This window comes from Nycticebus coucang, chromosome 16 (genome assembly GCF_027406575.1).
Source record: "Nycticebus coucang isolate mNycCou1 chromosome 16, mNycCou1.pri, whole genome shotgun sequence".
NCBI lineage: Eukaryota > Metazoa > Chordata > Mammalia > Primates > Lorisidae > Nycticebus > Nycticebus coucang.
This window is the reverse complement of record NC_069795.1, coordinates 13007016-13029234: the sequence shown is the minus strand read 5'-3', so window position 1 is coordinate 13029234 and position 22219 is coordinate 13007016. Positions and strand designations below refer to the sequence as shown.

At 44.9% G+C, this 22219-nt stretch overlaps 1 protein-coding gene across 1 annotated transcript in view; it reads right to left on the bottom strand.

The window, feature by feature from the left end:
- URB1 (URB1 ribosome biogenesis homolog) overlaps nt 1-22219 on the bottom strand; it is a 94593-nt gene that overhangs the window by 25602 nt on the left and 46772 nt on the right. Inside the window, exons 16-26 of the mRNA XM_053564749.1 lie at nt 20472-20591; nt 18963-19079; nt 18386-18524; nt 17487-17657; nt 16352-16545; nt 14508-14726; nt 13710-13889; nt 12128-12983; nt 11125-11326; nt 10361-10547; nt 1797-1855 (exon numbers count right to left, since the gene is read on the bottom strand). Of these exons, the coding sequence (XP_053420724.1) occupies nt 1797-1855; nt 10361-10547; nt 11125-11326; nt 12128-12983; nt 13710-13889; nt 14508-14726; nt 16352-16545; nt 17487-17657; nt 18386-18524; nt 18963-19079; nt 20472-20591 (2444 nt within the window). The remainder of the gene's footprint in view (nt 1-1796; nt 1856-10360; nt 10548-11124; nt 11327-12127; nt 12984-13709; nt 13890-14507; nt 14727-16351; nt 16546-17486; nt 17658-18385; nt 18525-18962; nt 19080-20471; nt 20592-22219) is intronic.

The following is a 22219-nucleotide window of genomic DNA, read 5'->3' as shown; positions in this document are numbered from 1 at the left end:
GGGGTGGAGGTAGGGCATTCTAGAAACATGCATTAACCTAATACAGAAAGAAATGTCACCATGCCATCACGGTCCTCTATACCTGCTGTTAATCTGGGACCTGCCTTCACTTCTTTCCCTCCCTGCCATGTAGAATATTTTTCTTTCAAGTTGATGAATGATCAAGGAAATGAAAAATATAGGCACAATGAAATATCATTTCCTGACTATCTGATGGCCAAAAACTAAAGAGTCTGACTCTACCGAGTGTCAGTGAGGCCATGAGGGGAAATTTGCTGGGATTGCAAATTTGCTCAGCAACTGTGGGGAGTAGTTTGATATCTAAAACTCAAGGTGCACTCACACTAGCAGCCTGTAAGAGCCCCACCCACACCACGAAACTGCCACCTATGAGCCAGGACATATGTGACAGTCACCATAGGCCTGTAATGAGAGAAGAGGGAGGGGGTAGAGGGAGGGACGATGCCCGTGAGGAGGCTAAATAAGCTGGAATGTCGTCAGAAGACCCAATATTCCTCAGTAGTAAAAATGAACAACTTAGATCCATTTGTATCAACATGGACAAATCAGAAACATTCAAGTGAAAAAAAGACATATAAAGAATGACAAACCTAACTAATACAACATTTTTGGAAGGAAGTATGGAGAACCCTCAAAGAACTCAGGCTAAACTTCCCATTTGATTGTGCAATCCCATTACTGGGCATCTACCCAGAAGGAAGAAAATCCTTTATCATAAGGACACTTGCACTAGACTGTTTATTGCAACTCAATTTATAATCGCCAAAATGTGGAAACAGCCTAATTGCCCACCAACCCAGGAATGGATTAACAAGCTGTGGTATATGTATACCATGGAATACTATTCAGCCATTAAAAACAATGGAGACTTTACAGCCTTTGTATTAACCTGGATGGAAGTGGAAAGCATCCCAAGAATGGAGAAGCATGAATCCTATGGACTCAATTTTGATATGAGGACAATTAATGACAATTAATGACACAATGGGGGTGGGGGAAGGGGAAAGCAGAGAGAGAAAGAAGGAGGGAAGGGTGGGGAAAGGAAGAGCAGAGAGAGGGAAGGAGGGAGGGAGTGGGGTCTTGGTGTGTGCAACACCTTTTGGGGGCAAGACACGATTGTAAGAGGGACTTTACCTAACAGAGGCAATCAGTGTAACCTGGTTTCTTGTGCCCTCAATGAATCCCCAACAATAAATTAAAATAAAAAAAGAGGGGTGGGGAGCTGGGGGCAAGGAAGAGAAAGTAAGGAAGGGATGGAATATACTTCGGTTGGTAGGGGTGGTGGTTACTCCCATGGTGGGGAAGTCAAGATCACTTGGCCTGTGTTGTAGTGAAGTGATACTGCAGGCCAGAAATGTTCGTGTGGGTTCATTAAAAAAAAAAAAAAAAAGAATGACAAACCTGTATAAAATGATAGTTTAAAAACATACTGCCACTTAGAGTATGAAAAGACAAAATACACACGCGTGAGACAAAGCACACCCTCAGAAGAGTGAGGACCTTCAGTGCGGAAGAGATGAGCACAAAACAACAAATGCAGAAAACGGTCAGCGGTCATGACATTTGGAGGCTCCTCCCATTGCACATTCCCTGCATGTCAACAGGCAGATCACGTCAATTTAACAACCGCCATCTTCTATCTCCAAAAAAACGAGGAGACATGGCTCTCCCGCAGGTATTATGCTAATGACAAGCTGTGATATAAAAGAGGCTTTGCACAATCAACAACATTCACACCTTTACTGAGCAGTGCCAAGAAAATAAAATCAACTTACTTGAGTCCTGTCTTCACAAATTTCTGCCAATCACCAGGATCAACTTCACCAAGTACATGCTAGGAATAAAGTAAACAAGAAATAAACACAAAACATCCCAATTAACCTAAAACATACTGGAAAGGCCCCCAGCTGTGGAACCTTAGGAAGGCATCCACCTCCCTGAGTCTGGTGTCTTGTCTATAAAACATAGGATCGAAACGTTGGAAATGAGGAGCTCCAGTGTCTCCTCCTCTCCAATGCTGAGGGTTCCACCCAGTAGTTCCTCTGTTCTGGCCTTGTTGTGCCATCCCCTGCCCCTTTAAAAAAAAATATAGGAGAACAGGCCTACAAATGTCTGAGGTCTACCTGTATGCCTCACACATGCTACTCATACAGGTGACAGGCCTACCTGTATGAGGAAAACCATGGAGTGATAACCCCTCCTTGGGTAATTCTTGACAAGTACATGAGAGCTCAAGCTTACAGGGGCAGAGGGCAGAACCAAGATTAATCTTCTTTTTTTTTTTTTTTGAGAGTCTCAAGCTGTTGCCGTGGGTAGGGTGCCGTGGTGTCACAGCTCACAGCAACCTCAAACTGTTGGGCTTAAGTGATTCTCTTGCCTCAGTCTCCCAAGTAGCTGGGACCACAGGTACCCGCCACAACGCCCGGCTATTTCCAAGATTAATCTTAAAACAAAAACTAAAATGCAGAATATGGAATTAAAGTCAGAGCCATTCAATAAATATGAAACAAAGTATTCTAAACAATTCTTAAGAGCATAGGACTTTTAAAAAAAAAAATTGGTTATTCCTGGCAATAACTGTGACATTTTATTAGCACACCTATGATCACCAAATGGGCAAAAGGAAATTTTCTGAGTTGCCCTGTTACTTTTTCCTTTGCCTACATTCCCAACAGCACTAATGGATTTTCACTTAGCCTTTTTCAAAAGCAGATTTCAACAGCAAATGAAAACCACTAGTGTGACATCTTCACCCAGCCCTAACGTCACGGGGCTCTGGCAACACAATATGAAGAGGTCTGTGAAACTGGAGAAATCGATGTTGGTGCCAGAGAGACCCACTAAAGTCAACGTGTGCTCAGCTGCTGGCTCCACCAGCCTGGCCATGTGGCAGACATGAGAGGAAATCCAGGTAGTGGCTGGACCCCTCAGCTGAGACATACCTCACATTCATCAGGGTTTTAAATATGAGTTCTCTCTGTCCCAGCAGTTCCTCTTTCAGGAATTCATCAGGAAATAGTTGATCAAGCATGTAAAGATAGACATGTGAAATGTTCATCACAGCATTCTTTGTAATAGCAAAAAACGAGAAAGCTACTCCCAGGTCTAGCAGTATACAACTACCTAAATATGTTATGATAAACATACACAGGAAAAGACAAACACTCCCCCACTAACAAGGTCAAAGCAGGTCCATATTCATTGTCATAGGAGGGTATTATGCAATTTTATATCATGCATTGAGGAAATGAAACAGAAGACCAGGTTACACACAGCATGCATAAAGGGTCCTATTGACATAAAATTACACATCAGTTTATCACATACACATGCAGCGATACACAGCAAGCTCTCTGGGAGGATATCCAACAAATTTACAAAGGGATGGCCTCAATGACATGGAATATTTTTAATTTTATTTTTTATATTTTTTGTAATGCTTACATTTGAAATGAGTTTGATTTCTAGTTTTATAATCACAAAAGCCAGTACTTCCAAATTTTGTGAGAGTGGCTGGGGAGGGCGAACACCTTACAATGGAATGAATACTACTCATTGAACATTACCTAATATTCAATGTAATGAATATTATAAAAGTAATAAACTACTCATTCCCGTGTCATGCATGAATTGGGGAAACTTCCGTGAGCTGAAATAAGCCAGACACACACAAGTGTACATACTGTGTGATTACAAGTCTTCAAAGGTTTAAAATAGGCAAAATAATCTAATGGTGATAGAAATGCTTGTTGCTTTGGAGGAAAGGGACAAGAACTTTCGGGGATAATGTATAGGAATGTGGGCTACACAAGTATGTGAACTGTATCTATTAACTATATCTATATCTATTTCTCCTTATGTAAATTATAACTCAATTTAAAAAAAGGGGGGGGGGTAAGAACAGAAGCAAACCCCTAACAGCCCAGGCTGTCATCCATCCCAAGCCTGTAGGTAGAGGGGCTGACTGAAGCTGGACAGGTACATTCTTGTGGGTCAACAGCGGAAGCCCCCAGACTCCTTCCTCTGTAGCTCAGCTCTCCCTAGGTCTCCAGCACCTTCTTCCCCTCTCTTAGTTCTGTTATGTTTGGGTTCATAAACTCGCAGTGCACAAACTAAGTATGAAAGTATAGATTGTCAAGTCTGAAACAACTAAGCAAGCAAACGCCTGGGTCTACAAATGTGTTTACCATACACTTGCTCATCTTTACCCACAGTCACCTTCCTCAGGATTACTTTTAAGTCTTAGATTCAGAGTTTAAACAAAAGTCAGACTCTGTAACTATTAATGTAATTTTATACCATGCGTGGAGAAATAACTCACTTGTGTTAACCCTTAGGATGTAAATTATTTCTGTGCAAAAATAGAATATTTACAAAAAAGGACACTTTAATAGAAGGAAGTAATGGCTAAATACTTCTAAATTTTATGAAAACTATAAACTCATAGACCAAGCAGCTCACTGAACTCCAAGCACAACAAACTTGAAGAAAACTATACTAAGGTACGTCATCAATGAATTGCTTTAAATGTTTAAAAAAAATCCTAAAATTAGCCAGAGGATAAAAAGACATAACCTATAGAATAACAAAGATAAGAATGACAGATTTCTGATTGGAAACAAACCCAGAAGACAATGAAACAAATTCTTTAAAATACTTAAAAGGAGGGGAGGAACCTGTCAATTGAAAATTTTATACCAGTGAAACTCTTCCAGGCTCATTCTATGACCAAAGATGTTATGGGGAAAAAAGATTAGATACTAACATCCCCCATGTACACAGACATTTATTCTTAACAAAATAATCATAAATCAAATCCAACAATATATAATGATGCTACATCATAATCCAATAGGTTTATCCTAGGAATGCAAAGTTGGTTTAACATTCAAAAATCGATTGATTCACTCTATTAACAGACTAATCAAAAAACAAAACCTCATATAATACCCCAGAAGCAAAACTCAAACATCCATTCCTGATAAAAAATGGCTCATTAATTCTAAGGCTACTATCACCTGACATTTTGCCCCTAGACATGACCCTCTCCATTTTCTATAGGACCATGTTTATGCCACCTACTTTGAAATGTATCTGTCATGATTGACTGGTTTGTCTAGCACACTCTTTCCCTTAAAAAAATTAGTTGTTTTTTTTTCAAGACAGGATCTTGTTCTATTGCCCAGGCTAGAATATATAGCCCACTAAATCATGTATCATGATAGCCCACTGCAACTTCAAAATTTTGAACCCAAACAATCCTCCTACCTTGGATTATATGCGTGAGCCACCACACCAAGCCTCCCTTAAAAATTTGACCAAGGGGGGCAGCACCTGTGGCTCAAAGGGGTGGGGCGCCGGCCCCATATGCTGGAGGTGGGGGGTTCAAACCCAGACCTGGCCAAAAACTGCAAAATAAATAAATAATCATTAAAAAAAAAAAAAAAAAATTTGACCAAGGGAGTGAGAACAAGATGGCGGCCGAGTAACAGCTTCCCTGCAACTGGGCACCGTGAGTGCAGGGAGACAAGACTCCAGGCATCTCTAGCTGGTGGGATTTGCCTATAATCATCCCTTTGAGAATACAGGGAGTCAGCGAGACTTCTGGACCCCAAGAGGAGGACAAAACAGTGGAAACTGGCAAGAGGTTGCATGTGGTCGATCGGTCTAATCCCGCCAGCAGCTGTTAAGTACAGCAGCAGTGAGACTGCAAACTGCAAAGGCCTTACCTCTGAATTGTTTTGGTGTTTTTGGACTTGGCACTCAGTTGAACTGCCCTGGAGAGAGCTTGAGCAGGAGTGCGGAGAACTTTGGGTGTTGTCTAGGGACCCAAACTGAGCCACTGAGCCAGATGGAGCTAATAGTGTTAGGCCTTGGGCCGCAGGGAGCCACTGTGAGAGAACTGTCCCGGGAAGCTCCGCCCTCAGAGCCGCAGAGCAAGGATCGGGCGGGAGCTAGTAACCTAGTGACTGAGCCGCCTTACAGCCTTAACCCTCAGGGGCAGAAGGAGACCAGTTTTGGCACACTGGGTAAGTGGATAGCCACTTCAGCAGTGATCCCAGCAACAAGCACTTTCCTGGGAAAGCTTCTGCTTAGCCAGGTTTAGAAGTTTAAAGTGCCTTTTAAGAGGGCTGAAGAGAGATTTAGGGTCTCCACCCTGTGGGGTTTGAGAAATCAGCGGAGGCCTCCAGTCGTATCAGCATTGTGATTAACATCTCATACCCCAGAAGATGACTTGTTGCCCAAACAATACTCAACAAGATAAATATACTGCTTTGTTTTTGGTTGTTTTTTTGTTGTTGTTAGTTTGTTTGTTTTTTGTTTATTTTGTCATTGTTGTTTTGTTTTTTAATTTCAACTTTTTCCGTACAGATTTTTTCTTTCTTTTTTCTTTCCTTTCTTTATCAATTTTTCTAGTTTAAATACAATTTCCCATTGCTGCCTTTTTCAATAATTAGAACTTCATTTTTGCTAATGTTTCTACCCCTATTATTTGGTTTTTCACCCAATTTTACCCCGTAAGGTTTCTGTTTGCCTGTTTTGGTTTGATTTATAACATTTTTGTCTTTCCTCTCTACTTGGTGGAGGTGGGATACTGGGTCTGATCAGGTTAGCAAAGAGCTGCTGACCTCAAGGGAACCACCCAACTGGGCACCCCCAGAGGTTGGAGTTTTTTTAAGGTTGAGTCAAAGTACCCTACTGTACACCTATATTGCTCTGTCTCCCTCTTTCTGTGCCTCTCTTCTTTTTGTCAATATTCCCTTTTCCTTCCCTCCCTCCCTCTCTCTCTTTCTTTCTTTCTTTCTTTTATCCCTTCTTGCTCTTCAACCTTCTCATCCTTCTGGTCCTGTACCAAAAGGACTCATCGAAACCTTAGTCCACAGGCACAGGAACTTAAGAGCAAGAGGAAGTGAAAGGAAAATTACGGCAAGGAAACAGATAAAAGAAATCACTCATGAGGAAGAATCAGCAGAAAATTCCTGGCAACATGAAGAACCAGTCAAGGGCAACCCCTCCAAAGGACCATGAGGTAGCTACTGCAGAGGATTCCACCTATAAAGAAATGTTAGGAATGACAGAAAGAGAATTTAGAATACACATGATGAAAACAATAAAGGAAATGATCAAAACAACGAAGGAAACTGCTGATAAAGTAAAAAATAACCAAAAGGAAATAAAAAAACAGAATCAAATAAGAGATGAACGATATGAAGAATATAGAAAGGATAGAGCGGAGCTGAAGGAACTGAAGCAATTAGGGAACTTAAAGACAATGGAAAGTATCAGCAACAGGTTAGACCATGCAGAAGGAAGAATTTCAGAGGTAGAGGACAAAGTTCTTGACATAACTCAGATAGTTAAAGAGGGAGAAAAGAAGAGAGAGAAAGCAGAACGTTCACTATCAGAATTATGGGACTTTATGAAGCGTTCCAACATACGAGTTATAGGAATCCCAGAAGGGAAAGAAGAATGCCCCCAGAGGAATGGAAGCCATACTAGAGAATATTATAAAGGAAAATTTCCCAAATATCACCAAAGATTCTGACACACTGCTTTCAGAGGGCTATCGGACCCGAGGTTGCCTCAACTCTAAGGGAGCTTCTCCAAGACACATTGTGATGAACCTGTCCATAGTCAAGACCAAAGAAAAGATTCTACAAGCTGCCAGGAGTAAACGCCAGTTGACTGACAGGGGCAAATCCATCAGAGTGACTGCAGACTTCTCTAATGAAACTTTCCAAGCAAGAAGACAATGGTCATCTACCTTTAATCTACTTAAACAGAACAATTTCCAGTCCAGAATTCTATACCCTGCTAAGCTAAGCTTTAAAATTGACAGAGAAATCAAATCACTTACGGATATACAAACACTGAGGAAATCTACCACAAGACGAGCTCTACAGGAAATACTTCAACCTGTTCTACACACTGACCATCACAATGGATCAGCAGCAAAGTAAGAACTCAGAAATTAAAGGACAGAACCTAACTTCCACACTAATACAAAAGATAAAACTAAGCAATGGACTCTCACAAAATAAGCTGAATAGATACTACCACACTTATCAATTATCTCAATAAATGTTAATGGCCTGAATTCCCCACTGAAGAGACAGAGATTGGCTGACTGGATTAAAAAACAGAAGCCATCCATTTGCTGTCTGCAAGAAACACACCTGGCTTCAAAAGACAAATTAAAACTCCAAGTCAAGGGTTGGAAGACAATTTTTCAGGCAAATGGAATTCAGAAGAAAAGAGGAGTTGCAATCTTATTTTCAGATACATGTGCATTTAAAGCAACTAAAGTCAAAAAAGACAAAGATGGTCACTTTATGTTGGTCAAGGGAAAAATACAACAAGAAGACGTTTCAATTCTAAATATTTATGCACCCAATTTAAATGCTCCCAGATTCTTGAAACAGACCCTATTCAGTCTGAGCAATATGATATCCGATAATACCCATAATAACAGGGAACTTTAACACTCCTCTTACAGAGCTGGACAGATCCTCTAAACAGAAATTAAACAAAGATATGAGATTTAAATGAGACCCTAGAACAACTGCGCTTGATAGACGCATATAGAACACTCCATTCCAAAGATAAAGAATATACATTCTTCTCATCACCCCATGGAACATTCTCCAAAATTGATCATATCCTGGGACACAAAACAAATATCAACAGAATCAAAAGAATTGAAATTTTACCTTGTATCTTCTCAGACCATAAGGCACTAAAGGTGGAACTCAACTCCAAGAAAAACGCTCGACCCCACACAAAGGCATGGAAATTAAACAACCTTCTGTTGAATAACAGATGGGTACAGGAAGAAATAAAACAGGAAATTATTAACTTCCTGAAACTGGACCCACACCTTTCGCCACTCACAAAAATTGATTCAAGATGGATAAAGGACTTAAATTTAAGGCATGAAACAATAAAAATTCTCAGAAAGCATAGGAAAAACACTAGAAGATATTGGCCTGGGGAAACACTTCATGAAGAAGACTGCCATGGCAATTGCAACAACAACAAAAATAAACAAATGGGACTTCATTAAACTGAAAAGCTTCTGTACAGCTAAGGAGACAACAACCAAAGCAAAGAGACAACCTACACAATGGGAAAGGATATTTGCATATTTTGAATCAGACAAAGCTTGATAACTAGGATCTATAGAGAACTCAAATTACATGAATAGAACGTGAATAGAACCTTCTCTAAAGAAGACAGACGAATGGTTAACAAACATATGAAAAAATGTTCATCATCCCTATCTATTAGAGAAATGCAAATCAAAACCACCCTGAGATACCATCTAACCCCAGCAAGAATGGCCCACATCACAAAATCTCAAAACTGCAGATGCTGGCGTGGATGTGGAGAGAAGGGAACACTTTTACACTGCTGGTGGGAATGCAAACTAGTACAACCCTTTTGGAAGGAAGTATGGAGAAACCTCAAAGCACTCAAGCTAGACCTCCCATTTGATCCTGCAATCCCATTACCGGGCATCTACCCAGAAGGAAAAAAATCCTTTTATCATAAGGACACTTGTACTAGACTGTTTATTGCAGCTCAATTTACAATCGCCAAAATGCCCACCAACCCAGGAATGGATTAACAAGCTGTGGTATATGTACACCACGGAATACTATTCAGCCATTAAAAAAAATGGAGACTTTACATCCTTCGTATTAACCTGGATGGAAGTGGAAGACATTATTCTTAGTAAAGCATCACAAGAATGGAGAAGCATAGGGAAGGGGGAGGGGGCAGAGGGAGGGTGACTGGTGGGTTTACACCTGCAGTGCATCTTACAAGGGTATATGTGAAACTTAGTAAATGTAGAATGTAAATGTCTTAACACAATAACTTAGAAAATGCCAGGAAGGCTATGTTAACCAGTGTGATGAAAATGTGTCAGACGGTCTATAAAACCAGTGTATGGTGCCCCATGATCGCATAAATATATACAGCTATGATTTAATAAAAAAAAAAAAAAAAAAAGAATGGAGACGTATGAATCCTATGTACTCAATTTTGATATGAGGACAATTAATGACAATTAAGGTCACGGTGGGGGTAGGGGAAGGGGAGAGCAGAGAGAGAAAGAAGGAGGAAGGGGGGGAAAGGAAGAGCAGAGAGAGGGAAGGAGGGAGGGGGGTGGGTCCTTGGTGTGTGCCACACCTTTTGGAGGCAAGACACGATTGGAAGAGGGACTTTACCTAACAAATGCAATCAGTATAACCTGGCTTATTGTACCCTCAATGAACCCCCAACAATAGAAAAAAAAAAAAATATTTGACCAAGACCTCTAAGAAATGACACCTACCAACAGCTTGTCTAGTCTGAACAGCATTTGCTTCTCCTGGTCCTGAGTACCGTCATCATCCTGCTGTCCACCACTGAAAGACACTGTCAGCCACTTTATACAGGATTTCAAAAGGGTCCTTCTCCAGACACACAGGTCTTCTGGTGACCTTTCCAGGGCTGCTGAGACAGAGTCTGCCACAATCCACCTGCAGCAGGAGACAGGAGTCACAGAGTTAGATGGAGAGCTTAAATCCTCTGGCTTCACGTATAATCCAACATCACAAGGGCCATATAGGGACAGACACCCCAAGTCTTGTTTCCCACACTACCCATTCATAGGAACCACGTGTTTCTTTAGACACTTACTCAAATGCCAAAGACATACAGAATTTCCACAACCAAGAAAACAATATAGCATACCAGAAAAAGAATACACATGTCCATACTTTGTCTACATCAGGGTTTCTGAACTTCAGTACTACTGACATTTTAGGCCAAATAATTCGACCTTTAGAAGCCAAAAGCAACACCTCCTAACCTCAGTTGTAACAATAAAAGGTATTGGAAATTGCCAAGCGTCCCCTCAAGGAAAAGCACCCCTCCTGGGGGCTGAGATGACCTGCGGAGATGTGTGTGTTCTGGCAGGATGGCTGGAAGGAAGATTCTCACAGGAACTGCCTGCTTGCTGATGTGCACAACACAGCTGACACTGACCAATGCTGCAGATACTAAAGAGAAAAGTAAAGCCGACAGAATAGCATCCAACAATCTGAGCCTTCTTACCTCTTGTCACTGCCTGGAGTCTGCAGCAAGCTGGGCAGGCGGTCCATGAGGACGCTGAGATCCTTGGCTCTTGCAAATGGGAGAAGCTGGGCCAGGATCTCCTGATGTAGTCCAGACTCTGGGGCATCATCTGTGCTGAGAAGCCTGTTCTGTAGCCGTCTCCAGAGAGCCTTCCTCAAGACAGGAATGACAGCAGAGCATACTAGGGCAGAGACGCAAGGGAAGGATCAGATTATTGCATGCAAGGGTGGCACCCTGTGACCCTGGGGATGTCGCACTGGTGGCCTGCAATTGACATCGGCAGTTCAAATACCATGGAAATCAGCAAACGCTAGAAACCATCTCCTCCCAGGTTCCTCCTCAACCTTGCTACGTATGCCAAAGTTCTGGCTTCCCATGGGATTCATTCTTCTGGGGTCAGGGAGGGTACCCAAGGAAAGGCCCATCAAGAACCCCTGCGTGCAGGGGGGTGTCTTTCTTTTTAGGACATCCATCACACTGATATGAACTTACACAAATAGAGGTAAAATAGTGAGTAAAAATAAATTCACGTACCAATAAGAAGGAATTAAATTCAATCTGAGTTTATCAAATAGTGCCTCAGATCTAAAATCTAGAAATAGTGAAAGAGAACTGGACTCACACTGCCTGGACTCAACATCAACCTACCAACATTTCCTTGGAAGGCGGGAAAAGTTGGACAGAATGAGGGACCATCAGCCCTGGAGCTTCATGAGACACAGCCCCAGATACTCCCAACTACTGCCCACCCCTCCCCTAACTTCCTGCAGGGAAGCCTGGGGGCGGCCCCCCACACCATGAGGTCAGGATGGCGAGAGGACTGCCGAGAAGATCCTCTCACCTTTCCCATCTCCACGTGGGTCAGACGTTGGAGAAGACATGGAACTGATCCACACACCCCCCAGAATATGGACATAAAGGTCACCTCCTCAGTCTTTCTGATGTAAAACCCCCAATTGCCCCAAACCAGCTTTTCCCTTACCTCCTGCTGGGCGTGCAAAGTGGCCCTGAGTCCTGCACTGGAGGTACACGTGGATGAGGGGGAGGAAGTCCTCCAGGTCCTCCTGCAGGATGAGACCAGAGCCAGCCTGCAGGCACCACCACTCAAACCGTAGCAGGTGGGTCCAGCTCTGCTGAAGGAGCAGGGTGGCGATCCCAAGGGCCACCTGTGTCCGCCGGGCCAGGCAGTAGTCAAGCAAGTCGAACCTGATGGCAGGGGCCAGCATGGGTTCTCCCAACAGTGTGTGGAGGAGGACAGTGTCTAGCTCGCCCAGGGCCAGTGCAGGGAGCAGAGCCGCCAGGCCTCGCAGATACTCGTAAGACCACAGGAGCTCTCCACCCTGCAGCTGATCCTGGGGGCCACTGGTGAACAGCTGTACCAGGCTCCTCCCGAGAGTGCTCAGCTGTCTCTTCTTCCCAGGTGACTTGGTAGGTTGCTGGGTCACCAGGTAGGCCTCGGGCAGGCTCAGCAGGGCCAGGGTGACCTTACGGAGCTGGCTGCCCTCCATGTACGGGTGTAGTTTCTGCAGGGCCTCCAGCTGTGGCAGTGACTTTGGCAGTGACGCAGCTGGGCCTGCCCTCCTGCTTCTCAGCTCTTTCAACACACTTTGGGTGATGGCTTCTGTGTACTTGGCCAGAAGGCCCAGCTGACCAATGTTCTGGAGGATTGGGGCACTCACTGTCAGCAGCTCGAGGACCCCTGTGCTGAAGTGAGTGGCCATGAGCTTCACAAGGATGGGGCTGAGGGTGTGTGCAGGAAGGGCCTGCTGCTCCAGGGCCAGGAACCAGCTCTCCAGTGTCGGGTGTCTGAGGATGGCAACCAGTACCTCCTCCAACGTCTGAAATGCAGGAACAAGACAAAGACATCACTCAAGGCACAGAGCAGGAGGGACAGTGGTTACCATGTGAGAATTCATGGTTGCCCGTGGATAGAAAACATCTTTCCTGCCCCATTCTATCCTCGAGCCTGAGTTCCAGTGTCTGTCTCGGTATCCCAGCCACGCCCAGGCAAAGCTGTTACCTTACTGTGACTGCCCAACTATGCGTGACCTCCCCTCTATACCTGTTAGCACCCTGAGGGCTGGGCTATTTCAGTGTCCTGCCCAGAGTCACAAGCGTGTGCCTGATGAATCCAGCCTGGATGCACTGCTGGCAAAACTGCTCCCCACCATCACTCAACAGAGGGGACAGGCCATGCAGAAATGCCAAAGAGTGGTCAAAATCAATTAGCAAGATCAAAGGTTTCTTTTTAACAGCCTTGTCCTCCTAAACAAATCTGCTTGGCAGACGTGGCGCTTCCTCACACCCATGGTGGGCTGATCACAGTTTATATAAGACCATGACTCCAGGGACAATGGATTGCAATTAAACCACTGTGAATGTCCAAGTGACACCATGCTTATGTAGGTAGGGGTTATAAATGGCTTTCAGTGTCTCTGCTATAGTTTTCTGCATTTCCCTAGTTTTCTTCAAAGAACACACACTTGCTTTTAATCAGAGGTGAAGAGAAAGCTACCAGTCATGACTCTGTGGGAAAAGCTAACTGTGGAAGAGGGCAGTGGTACCTGGTCATTGGCCAACTCCAGTGAGGCCACAGACTTCATGTCCAAAAAAAGGTCAGAGTCAGCCTGGCCAGCCTCTAATTTCTGCTGGTTCTGGGCATCCAGCTGCTCACAGTGGACAACCAGGTGCCTGAGGAGATCCAAGAAGAGGTGCAGGAGGGGGGGTCCGGTGATTCTACCTAGCTGTGGAGGTGAGAGCACACGGTCCTGAGCAGGAAAGGGATGTTGGCCACCAAACAGCAACTGCTGAGGTCCTGCGACATCAGGCAAAGGGGGACTTAGGAGGCAGGCTGAGGTACAGCCCCTCTACACACAGCCTTTGTACTGCACAGAATACTCATCACCTCAAAGTCATTTCTCAAGTAAGAGGCTTTTTGTCCTAAATCTGGACATATGAAGATATGCTTTGACCCAAATGACAAGGATATGCTCATTTCAAAACCTAAACTACAAACCTGTGAACCACATCAGGAATAGAAGCTCAGCAATGAACCACTGAATTAGTAAACGTAGGACACAGGGATGCCTGGACTGCTGCTGACCCAGCCCACTGAGGAAAGGGCCTGTCCTAACCAGGGGCTGCCTGACAACCGAGTCCCTGCACCTGGCTCCCCATTTGCAGCTGCTGAGGAACACGCAGGGTTTGCAACCAAGGCCCGGAGAGAACGGCTTCCATGCTGCTACACACTGGCCTCAGGGGCCCGTGAGGAACTGTCCCTCGGTTTGGGCCTGACTCAGAGCAGGCCCACTCTCAGGCAAAGGGGCCCTGGTAGCATGTGGGGCTGGAGGAACACCACCCACCTGGCTGAAGTTCTCCACGGTGCTCCTGAGGTACAGCAGCACCTGTTTCACTGCACGCAGGGCTTGGTGCGTGGGGAGGTGCTGGACGGCGGCCTGCAGCTGCTCCTGGACGCGCTCATCCAGGAGCGTCTGGCTCTCATAGGCCACCTGCAGCAGGGCAGTGAAGGAGGAGGCCGAGAGAGGAACAGGGGGTGTGGAGCTGCTCGGCGCCTGGAGAGGCTGAGAGGGACGGCAAAAGGCCAAGAAGAGAAAGACAGATCACCACAGATGAAAGGGCTGGCGACACAGGCACAGATGACATTTCAAAAGAAGCACACACTACCATGGCACCACCTGACATTTTATGTAAATTCTGAACTATCAGTCACACACATTTTCCTAGAGTGTGCTACTGCTGACAGAAGTGAAGCCACCCAATTGAGAGACATCTACACACCTTGGAAAACGGAGCCTGCCCACAGGAGCTGCATGTGACAGGGACAGGAGTCATAATCTGCCCGTAAAGGAGCTTGCTCTATGAGCAACTTGCCTTCTGGAGGCCTTCCCCCAAGAACTCATAGGCTGTCTGGTTAGCACAGGAAGACAAATAGAATAAAGGGAAACTTCTGGCAGCCTTTTGATTCAAATTGTTCTTCATTCCTTCTTATGTCCTGCCTTCTTTATACCCAACCTGGCTTATCATTACTCCAAATACTCAACTTCCTAAAGCTAACACACGTGCCCTGGCACTCAGTGGTTCTCGAAGTGGGGTCCCTGCCCAGCAGCAGCAGCAATAGGGATTGTGTGAGAAATGCAAATTCTCAGCCCCGTCCCCAGATATACCAGGTAGAACTCTCACGTCCGGGGAATTCTGACACACCCACAGGGGTAAGAAGCACTGCTCTGGGGTATTCAATGTACAGCGAACACTCACATTTCATGCACCCCTAGGGGCAGCATGGAACTTCTAAACAGTTCCACATAAAGTGAGCAAGCCACTGTTTGACTATAACCCTGGCCTCTATGTAGAGGGAGGTGGCAGCACCTGTTAGGGGGATTGAGACTGCCCAGGCCCAATCCTGGTTCCACCACTGATGAGTAATGGACCCACTCTGGACTTTGGTTTCCCTGTGTGTATAAAGGACAATGGAAGTTTTGACCTACTTTTCAAGAGTTATGCTGAAGACTGAAGGCCTTAAAATACACATGGCAGACTTAATATGGGGCCTGGCATGCCCCAGTAAACAAGCAGAAAACATGCCATCAGTGTTGTTGCCCCACCAACGTCACAAGACAAAGCAATCCTAAGCTGTCTGCTTTCACAAATGCAGCTAAAACTGAATACACAAAAATGCATATTGTAAAGTTAATTTCTTGTCCCACACAGCACTTGGTTGCAGCCAACCCCATTAGAATGGGGTTCCCACCAAAAGAAATCTTTTTTTCTTCCTTTTCCATTCCCAGTTTTAGCAGAATGGCGCCTGCAGGGGCCCTTGAAGGGCCAGGTTTGGCAGCTGAGCATGATAAGCCCAGGGGCATGCTAAGGTACGAGGAAGGCAGCTATGACGCAAGTGTGCACAGATCCCTCAGTGAAGAACAAAAGAACAGGGCAACTCCTGCCCTAAGCTGAAACAGGGACTAGCTAGTCATCATTGTTACAGAGCCAGTGGAAATTTAATGTGGCTCCATCGATGATCCAGTCCTTTGTGTTTCAATCACAGTAGCCGAGTAGCAGTAACACTATCGAGCTGCCTCTCTTATGCAGGGGGTACTAGAAGGTTAAGAAGTATCACCCTGCAGGCTGTCCAGCTACCCCACTGCACAGCTGCCACCCCCAGGAAGAACTCTGCCGCAACTGCACTCACCCGGGCCTCTAGGGCTTGCTCCGGGATCCAGAGGCTGTAGTAGCTGTTAAACCTCGAGAGCTGAGGACAGCCACGTGGGCAAGGAGGCTCAAACTTGTCATAAGCCTGGAGCAGAAGACATAGAGCCAAGGGGTCCCTCTGAGTGTGGAGGAGGTCCGTCAGTACCGCTGTCAGATACACCATGACGCTTTCCACTGTGAAGGATCGAGATTTGAGTGGGAAGAGGATTGCTGGGATTGTCTTTTGTGATTCAAAAACACCATCTCCTCCCAAATGCAGACAAGACCCAGAAAAGATCATGCCACTTCCACGAAGAGTCGCCTAACCACACGGGAAGGTAGGCGCTACTGCTGCAGACTGTCCTAGGCTCTGTTTTATTAAAACAGATAGCACATGGAAAGACTGCAGGTCTCAGGCCCCAGGTGGATACCCAGGCATATAAGCCGCAAGGCAAAGGCCAAAGGCCACCTAGAACCAGAACTTGCCGGGTGCTCACCAATCCATTTCTGCCTTGGCACACAAGCCTCTCTTGCAGGTAGCTTGGGATCACGGGCCTGGTTTAGTCAATTCCAGGCCACAGCACCCCCTACTTGACTGTCCACTCTCCCCGTGGCTTCCACAGAGATCTTGGAAGCCACATGCTGAGAAGCATAGCTACAAAATGGGAGCAACCTGGATCCCTGAGCTGCATCTGTGGGAGAGCCACCCGGAAGAACCAACAGGCCTGTACTAGACCATAACGAGGTCAAGACCTGTACTCATTAAACCATATACTGGGGCTTATCTGTATGCCTACTTATTTGTGTAAGTATAAAGGATTCATCCTTAGCATCAGGATATTTAGAATAAATGCTGATGAGAAATCATCAGCATTATAGCTGGTGTCTGCAGCTGTACAAACACATTATTTCAGATTCATCCCTCAAATGGCCAATTTCCCAATAACCTAGCCAGCCTTAAGATTCATACCCCTGCATTTCTAGACCAGCTGGTCGAGCAGCTGTCACTTTGGTGGGTTTGAACTTCTATTGCCTTGGGTTCTCAGTAACTGACTCCAGAACGCTTTGAATTCCACCCTACCCTGCCGACCCAGCTGGCCTGATGCAGCCAAAATACCCTGACTATACCCAGGTACCTGCTCCATTTTCTGTCCCAAGGAGCAATTTATTCCTGGCTTCTAGGGCTGCGGGGACCACAGCGCTGAATGGGAACGTGAGTAGGATCATGTCCTCGTTTAACAAGAATCCAATCTCCTCATCCAAGCCCTCGCTTCCCTCCACCAGAACATCCACCATGTCGAGAACATCTGAGACAGAAAGAGAGGAGTCAGCTGGGACGGGGATTCCACTGCGGAGAGCCCACTGGGAAGGAGAGGCAAGAGCACGTTTGCAAAAGGAAGGGCAAAAAACACGACACAAACACTTAAAACGGTTTGATTCTAAACAGATGAAGACATTGCCTATAAAATCTTTAAGATCTTTGACAAAATGCAGGGTATTCAGCTGAGGAGGCAATAGGTTGAAGTTTCCTCAAGTGACATGAGAAGCCCAGGAACTAAGCCATAATCTAGGAGGTAAGAAATATGAAGGTTAAAGCACAAACCAGAGCCAGAATGTCTGCGTTCAAAACCTGACGTTGCTACATAGCAGCTGTGTTAGCTTAAGCAAGTTATTAAATCTCTCTGTCCTTCAGCTGCCTTATCTATTTAAGAAACAAGGACAGTCTTAACACTCCTCCCTTAGGTCTGTTTATAAGGTTTACATAAATTATGATTTGTAAAGTGCTTAGAACAGTGCCTGGGGCACAGTAAATACTGCACGATTAAAAACAATCCAGCAAGCAAGTTCTATACACAAAACGCCATTACATGAAAGAGTAAGGGATTTCATTTCCAGAATGGCTGATCTTTGATGCAAAGAAGTGAGACATCTGTACTTTTCCTGAGGCATAACCAAAATCTTTCTTCTGTCTCTAACATGCCACCGTGGCTCTGTCTTCAGAGCTCCACACAGCACAGAGGAGAGCGGAACATACCATCGATGTGGGAGATGGGAATGCTGACGTCATCGGCGTCCTGCTTCATCGCAGTAGCCTGCAGGGTACTTGCTTCTTGGACAAAGTCAGATGCTTTGTCTGTGTATGAATAAGGATTTGCCACCAGTGTCAACAAAACCTGGGCATCAAAGACCAAATGGAAATCGGTCACAAGTAAAATGAGAAAAAAGTCAAAAATGTCACTGGTCAAAATAAAAAAAAAGTGCTCAAATGTTCAAGTCCTTAATTAGAACAATTTTAAAAATGTTTTTTATTTTTCAAGTTATTGTTGTGGGACTTTAAAAAAATCTCCTTTTAATATAACAGTGCTTTTAATGCTCCTTTTAATACACTCTTATTTCCTTATGCAAAAACAAATTCCTGAAAGGAAATTAAACAACAGGCAGTAATATTACATATTCCTACTTCACACAATCTGAAGTCTCAGTGAGAATTAGAAAGTAAGCCAGGACGAGAAGATTTTTAGGGCTAGTGCATCAAAAATGCCTCAATTACATCAAGAACTGAGTACAATTATCTCTGAACATGCTCCTTTACGGGGAAAATACGTGCTTACACGTTCCAAAAACTGAATCACAGTCTCTTTGTCCTCCTCCATGGTGGAATCCAAGTGCTCCAGCCAAAGCTCCAGCTCCTTCCAGGTGTGCTCAAACACCCCCGTGTCCCGAAGAATCTGCCAAGAAGCAGGTATTGGGAGGAAAAGTCACAACTGACCCTGCTTTCTGTGAGGAGCCAAAGCATTTCATGATGCTCCAGCACCACACAGAGACCCAGGGAAGAACAGGGGAGTGAAAGTATCATCTCACATTTGTCTCACTACCGTGTGTCTACTTTCCTGAATAATAAGAAGGGAGAAGATTTGGGTACTACTTAGGAAGCTGGTTTTCTTTCTGGATTTTGTCAAAGGCCCAGGTAAACAAGATGACTTGACCCCTCATAGCTACTGAGTAAGCACTAATTCTCCAAGGTCAGGGGCCAGCACCATCACATCACTGCAGTGTGGGACCTCAAGACTCACACCTGGGCAAGAAGCACCCGCTATTTCCAGAACAGAATGTAGTATGAGGCAGAACTTGAATCTACAGAGAAGATTAAATGACACCCCCAAGACTCAGGTTCTGAGGGACCTCATGGCATGGGAATGCTGTACACCTGAGGAAATCCTGTCAGTGCCAATCCCACCCAGCTACAGTGACAGACCGAGAAGTCTGGCTGGGGTCAGGTTCAGGTTCAGACCTACACCACCTTTAAGAAAATGGCACCCTGTGAAGGTCAAGCTTTGGACAGTGTCATTCTTCAAGCAGCTCAAGTGAGAAGGTTAAAGTGCAGCGAGATTATGAGAACTTCAAATAAAGATGAAAGGTCAACTCTTGTACTCTAAAAACAGCAAATGTGGGATTTGGAGTACCCTGCCACCCCAAGATGTTTGCTGCACAGCAGAAACAAGGAATTAGATTTCCTACAGTGGCAGCAAGTCTCAATGTAGCCCTAGAAAAATGAGAAAGAAGAGAAGTAAACCAACTCTTCATTCCCTCCTGCCAATGCTGACACTGACAGCCCTTGTGCTGAGGGTGATGGATGAAGACAAAAAGGTGGAAAGCCAGAGCCCAGGAATGAGGAAAGAGACATTCCCTGGTAAACAATTCCCCAAGAGACAAAGATCTAATATTTATTGAGCCTACAATGTGTAGGAATGACCTACTACTCTATCACATTTAATTTTCTCTGCAACCCTAAGGTTTTATTATCCCGGTTCACCACAGGAAAACTAAGTCCAGAGAGGTTAAGTAATTTGCCCAAGGCATCTAGGAAATAGCAGATCCAGGATTCAAATCTAGGAATCAAAATTCAAAGCTCATATATTTTCTAATTCACAACATTGCCTCTTAGGAATGCAGCTAAATTTAAGACACAGTAAATTAAAATGGTCATAAAACCTCCTATTTTTAAGTTTTTAACAGTCTTGATACCTCTAGACTTCAACAACTCTTTCACTAAGCACCTCCTATAAAGGTGGCCTATGCAAAATGCTTTTTGGAATTAGAGACCAGTAGAAAATGCTCACCTTCACGATCAGAAGTTTAGTTGACAACTTCAATTGTATATGACTACTGGTCACAAACATTTTCATCAGTAAGTAAAACACTGATCGCTCTCCTCCAATAATCTCTGCATCTGGGCCTTCCTGGAGTTTGAACAATATTATATATTTTTAATACACATGATTATTTAACATATTACACAAATAACAAGGCCCATCTCTTGCTGAACAAATAAGTGACTACACGCCTAGTATGCTGCCAGGTCCTTTACTTTATCTCATATTAACTACAGCTTGGCAGGATCCACTGTGATCTCACATGTAAAGAACCTCAGAATTAGGGTGGTGCCTGTGGCTCAAAGGGGTAGGGTGCCGGCCCCATATGCCAGAGGTGGCAGGTTCAAACCCAGCCCCGGCCAAAAAAAAGAAAAAAAGAACCTCAGAATTAAGCAAAACTCATTCAAAACCCCCAAAGTACACAGGTAGCCCCCTTCCCATGCAGATCTGACATAAATTGACTCAATGTTTCCAATGACCCTTGAGGTGGGAACTGTCTTTACGTCATTTTACATATGTGGAAACTGAGGCACTGAGAAGGTAACCGAATGTTTACTGGGTACCAATCCCTGACACAGATGCTGCGCTGCCTGGTGGATGGTGGGGACGGAGGGATCCTGGGGATGACTCTGTCCAAGGATGTCCCTGCTGCATTTCATCAGAATGTTGGTGCCATTATAATTGATTGCTTATACATAATTCATCCTTCTACAAAGGCCTTTAGTCTGAGAACACGTCTTAGAGAAGCACACAGAGCTCCAGATCCCTCACCCAAACTCCATCAAGTCTGTGTTTCACTGCAGCCTTTTGGCAAGGATGACCCTAAACTTAGTGAAGTGCCAGAGTTAAATTAGGACAAGCCAGCAGATTGATCTTAAAAGAATAAGGTGGACAGGAAAGAACATAAATTAGTATTCTAGTGCCAGTTGTTTCAAATTAAGAGGCCTCTGCTCAGGCGGCGCCTGTGGCTCAGTGAGTAGGGCGCCAGCCCCATATACCGAGGGTGGCAGGTTCAAACCCAGCCCCAGCCAAACTGCAACATAAAAATAGCTGGGCATTGTGGCAGGCGCCTGTTGTCCCAGCTACTCGGGAGGCTGAAGCAAGAGACTCGCCTAAGCCCAAGAGCTGGAGATTGCTGTGAGCTGTGATGCCATGGTACTCTACCGAGGGTGACTAAGTGAGACTCTGTCCCTAAAAAAAAAAGAAAAAAAGAGGCCTCTGCTCACTTTCCAATTAAATCATTAAGGATCCCATTGGTCCAGTTCAGCTGGAGAAGAAACCAATCCACAGGAAGACTAGCCTGTCACCTCTCTAGGGTCGGTGGCAGTGACCGCACCCTTGGTGTGAAGAGTGCAAGCTGCCCAGATCCCACCCTGGACCCACCACTCCCAGCTGGAAACTTGTAGAAGGTTACCACACGCCATGCTCAGGTGCCTTGTCTTTGAGCGAGGTGAACCTAGAGGCCATGTAAAGCACTGGTGTCTTTGGTGGACACTCAGTTCTCAGTAAGAATCACCCTTGACTACAGTGCAGTGGAGCTCAGACAGAAGGCCAAGGGGAAAACAGATCCCAGAGCCACAGCATTCTCAAACTTTTCTGGAAACATCGCATGTAAAAGTGCCAACAATAGCTGTAGTCCCAGCTACTCGGGAGGCTGAGGCAAGAGAATCGCCTAAGCCTAAGAGCTGGAGGTTGCTATAAGCTGTGACGCCACA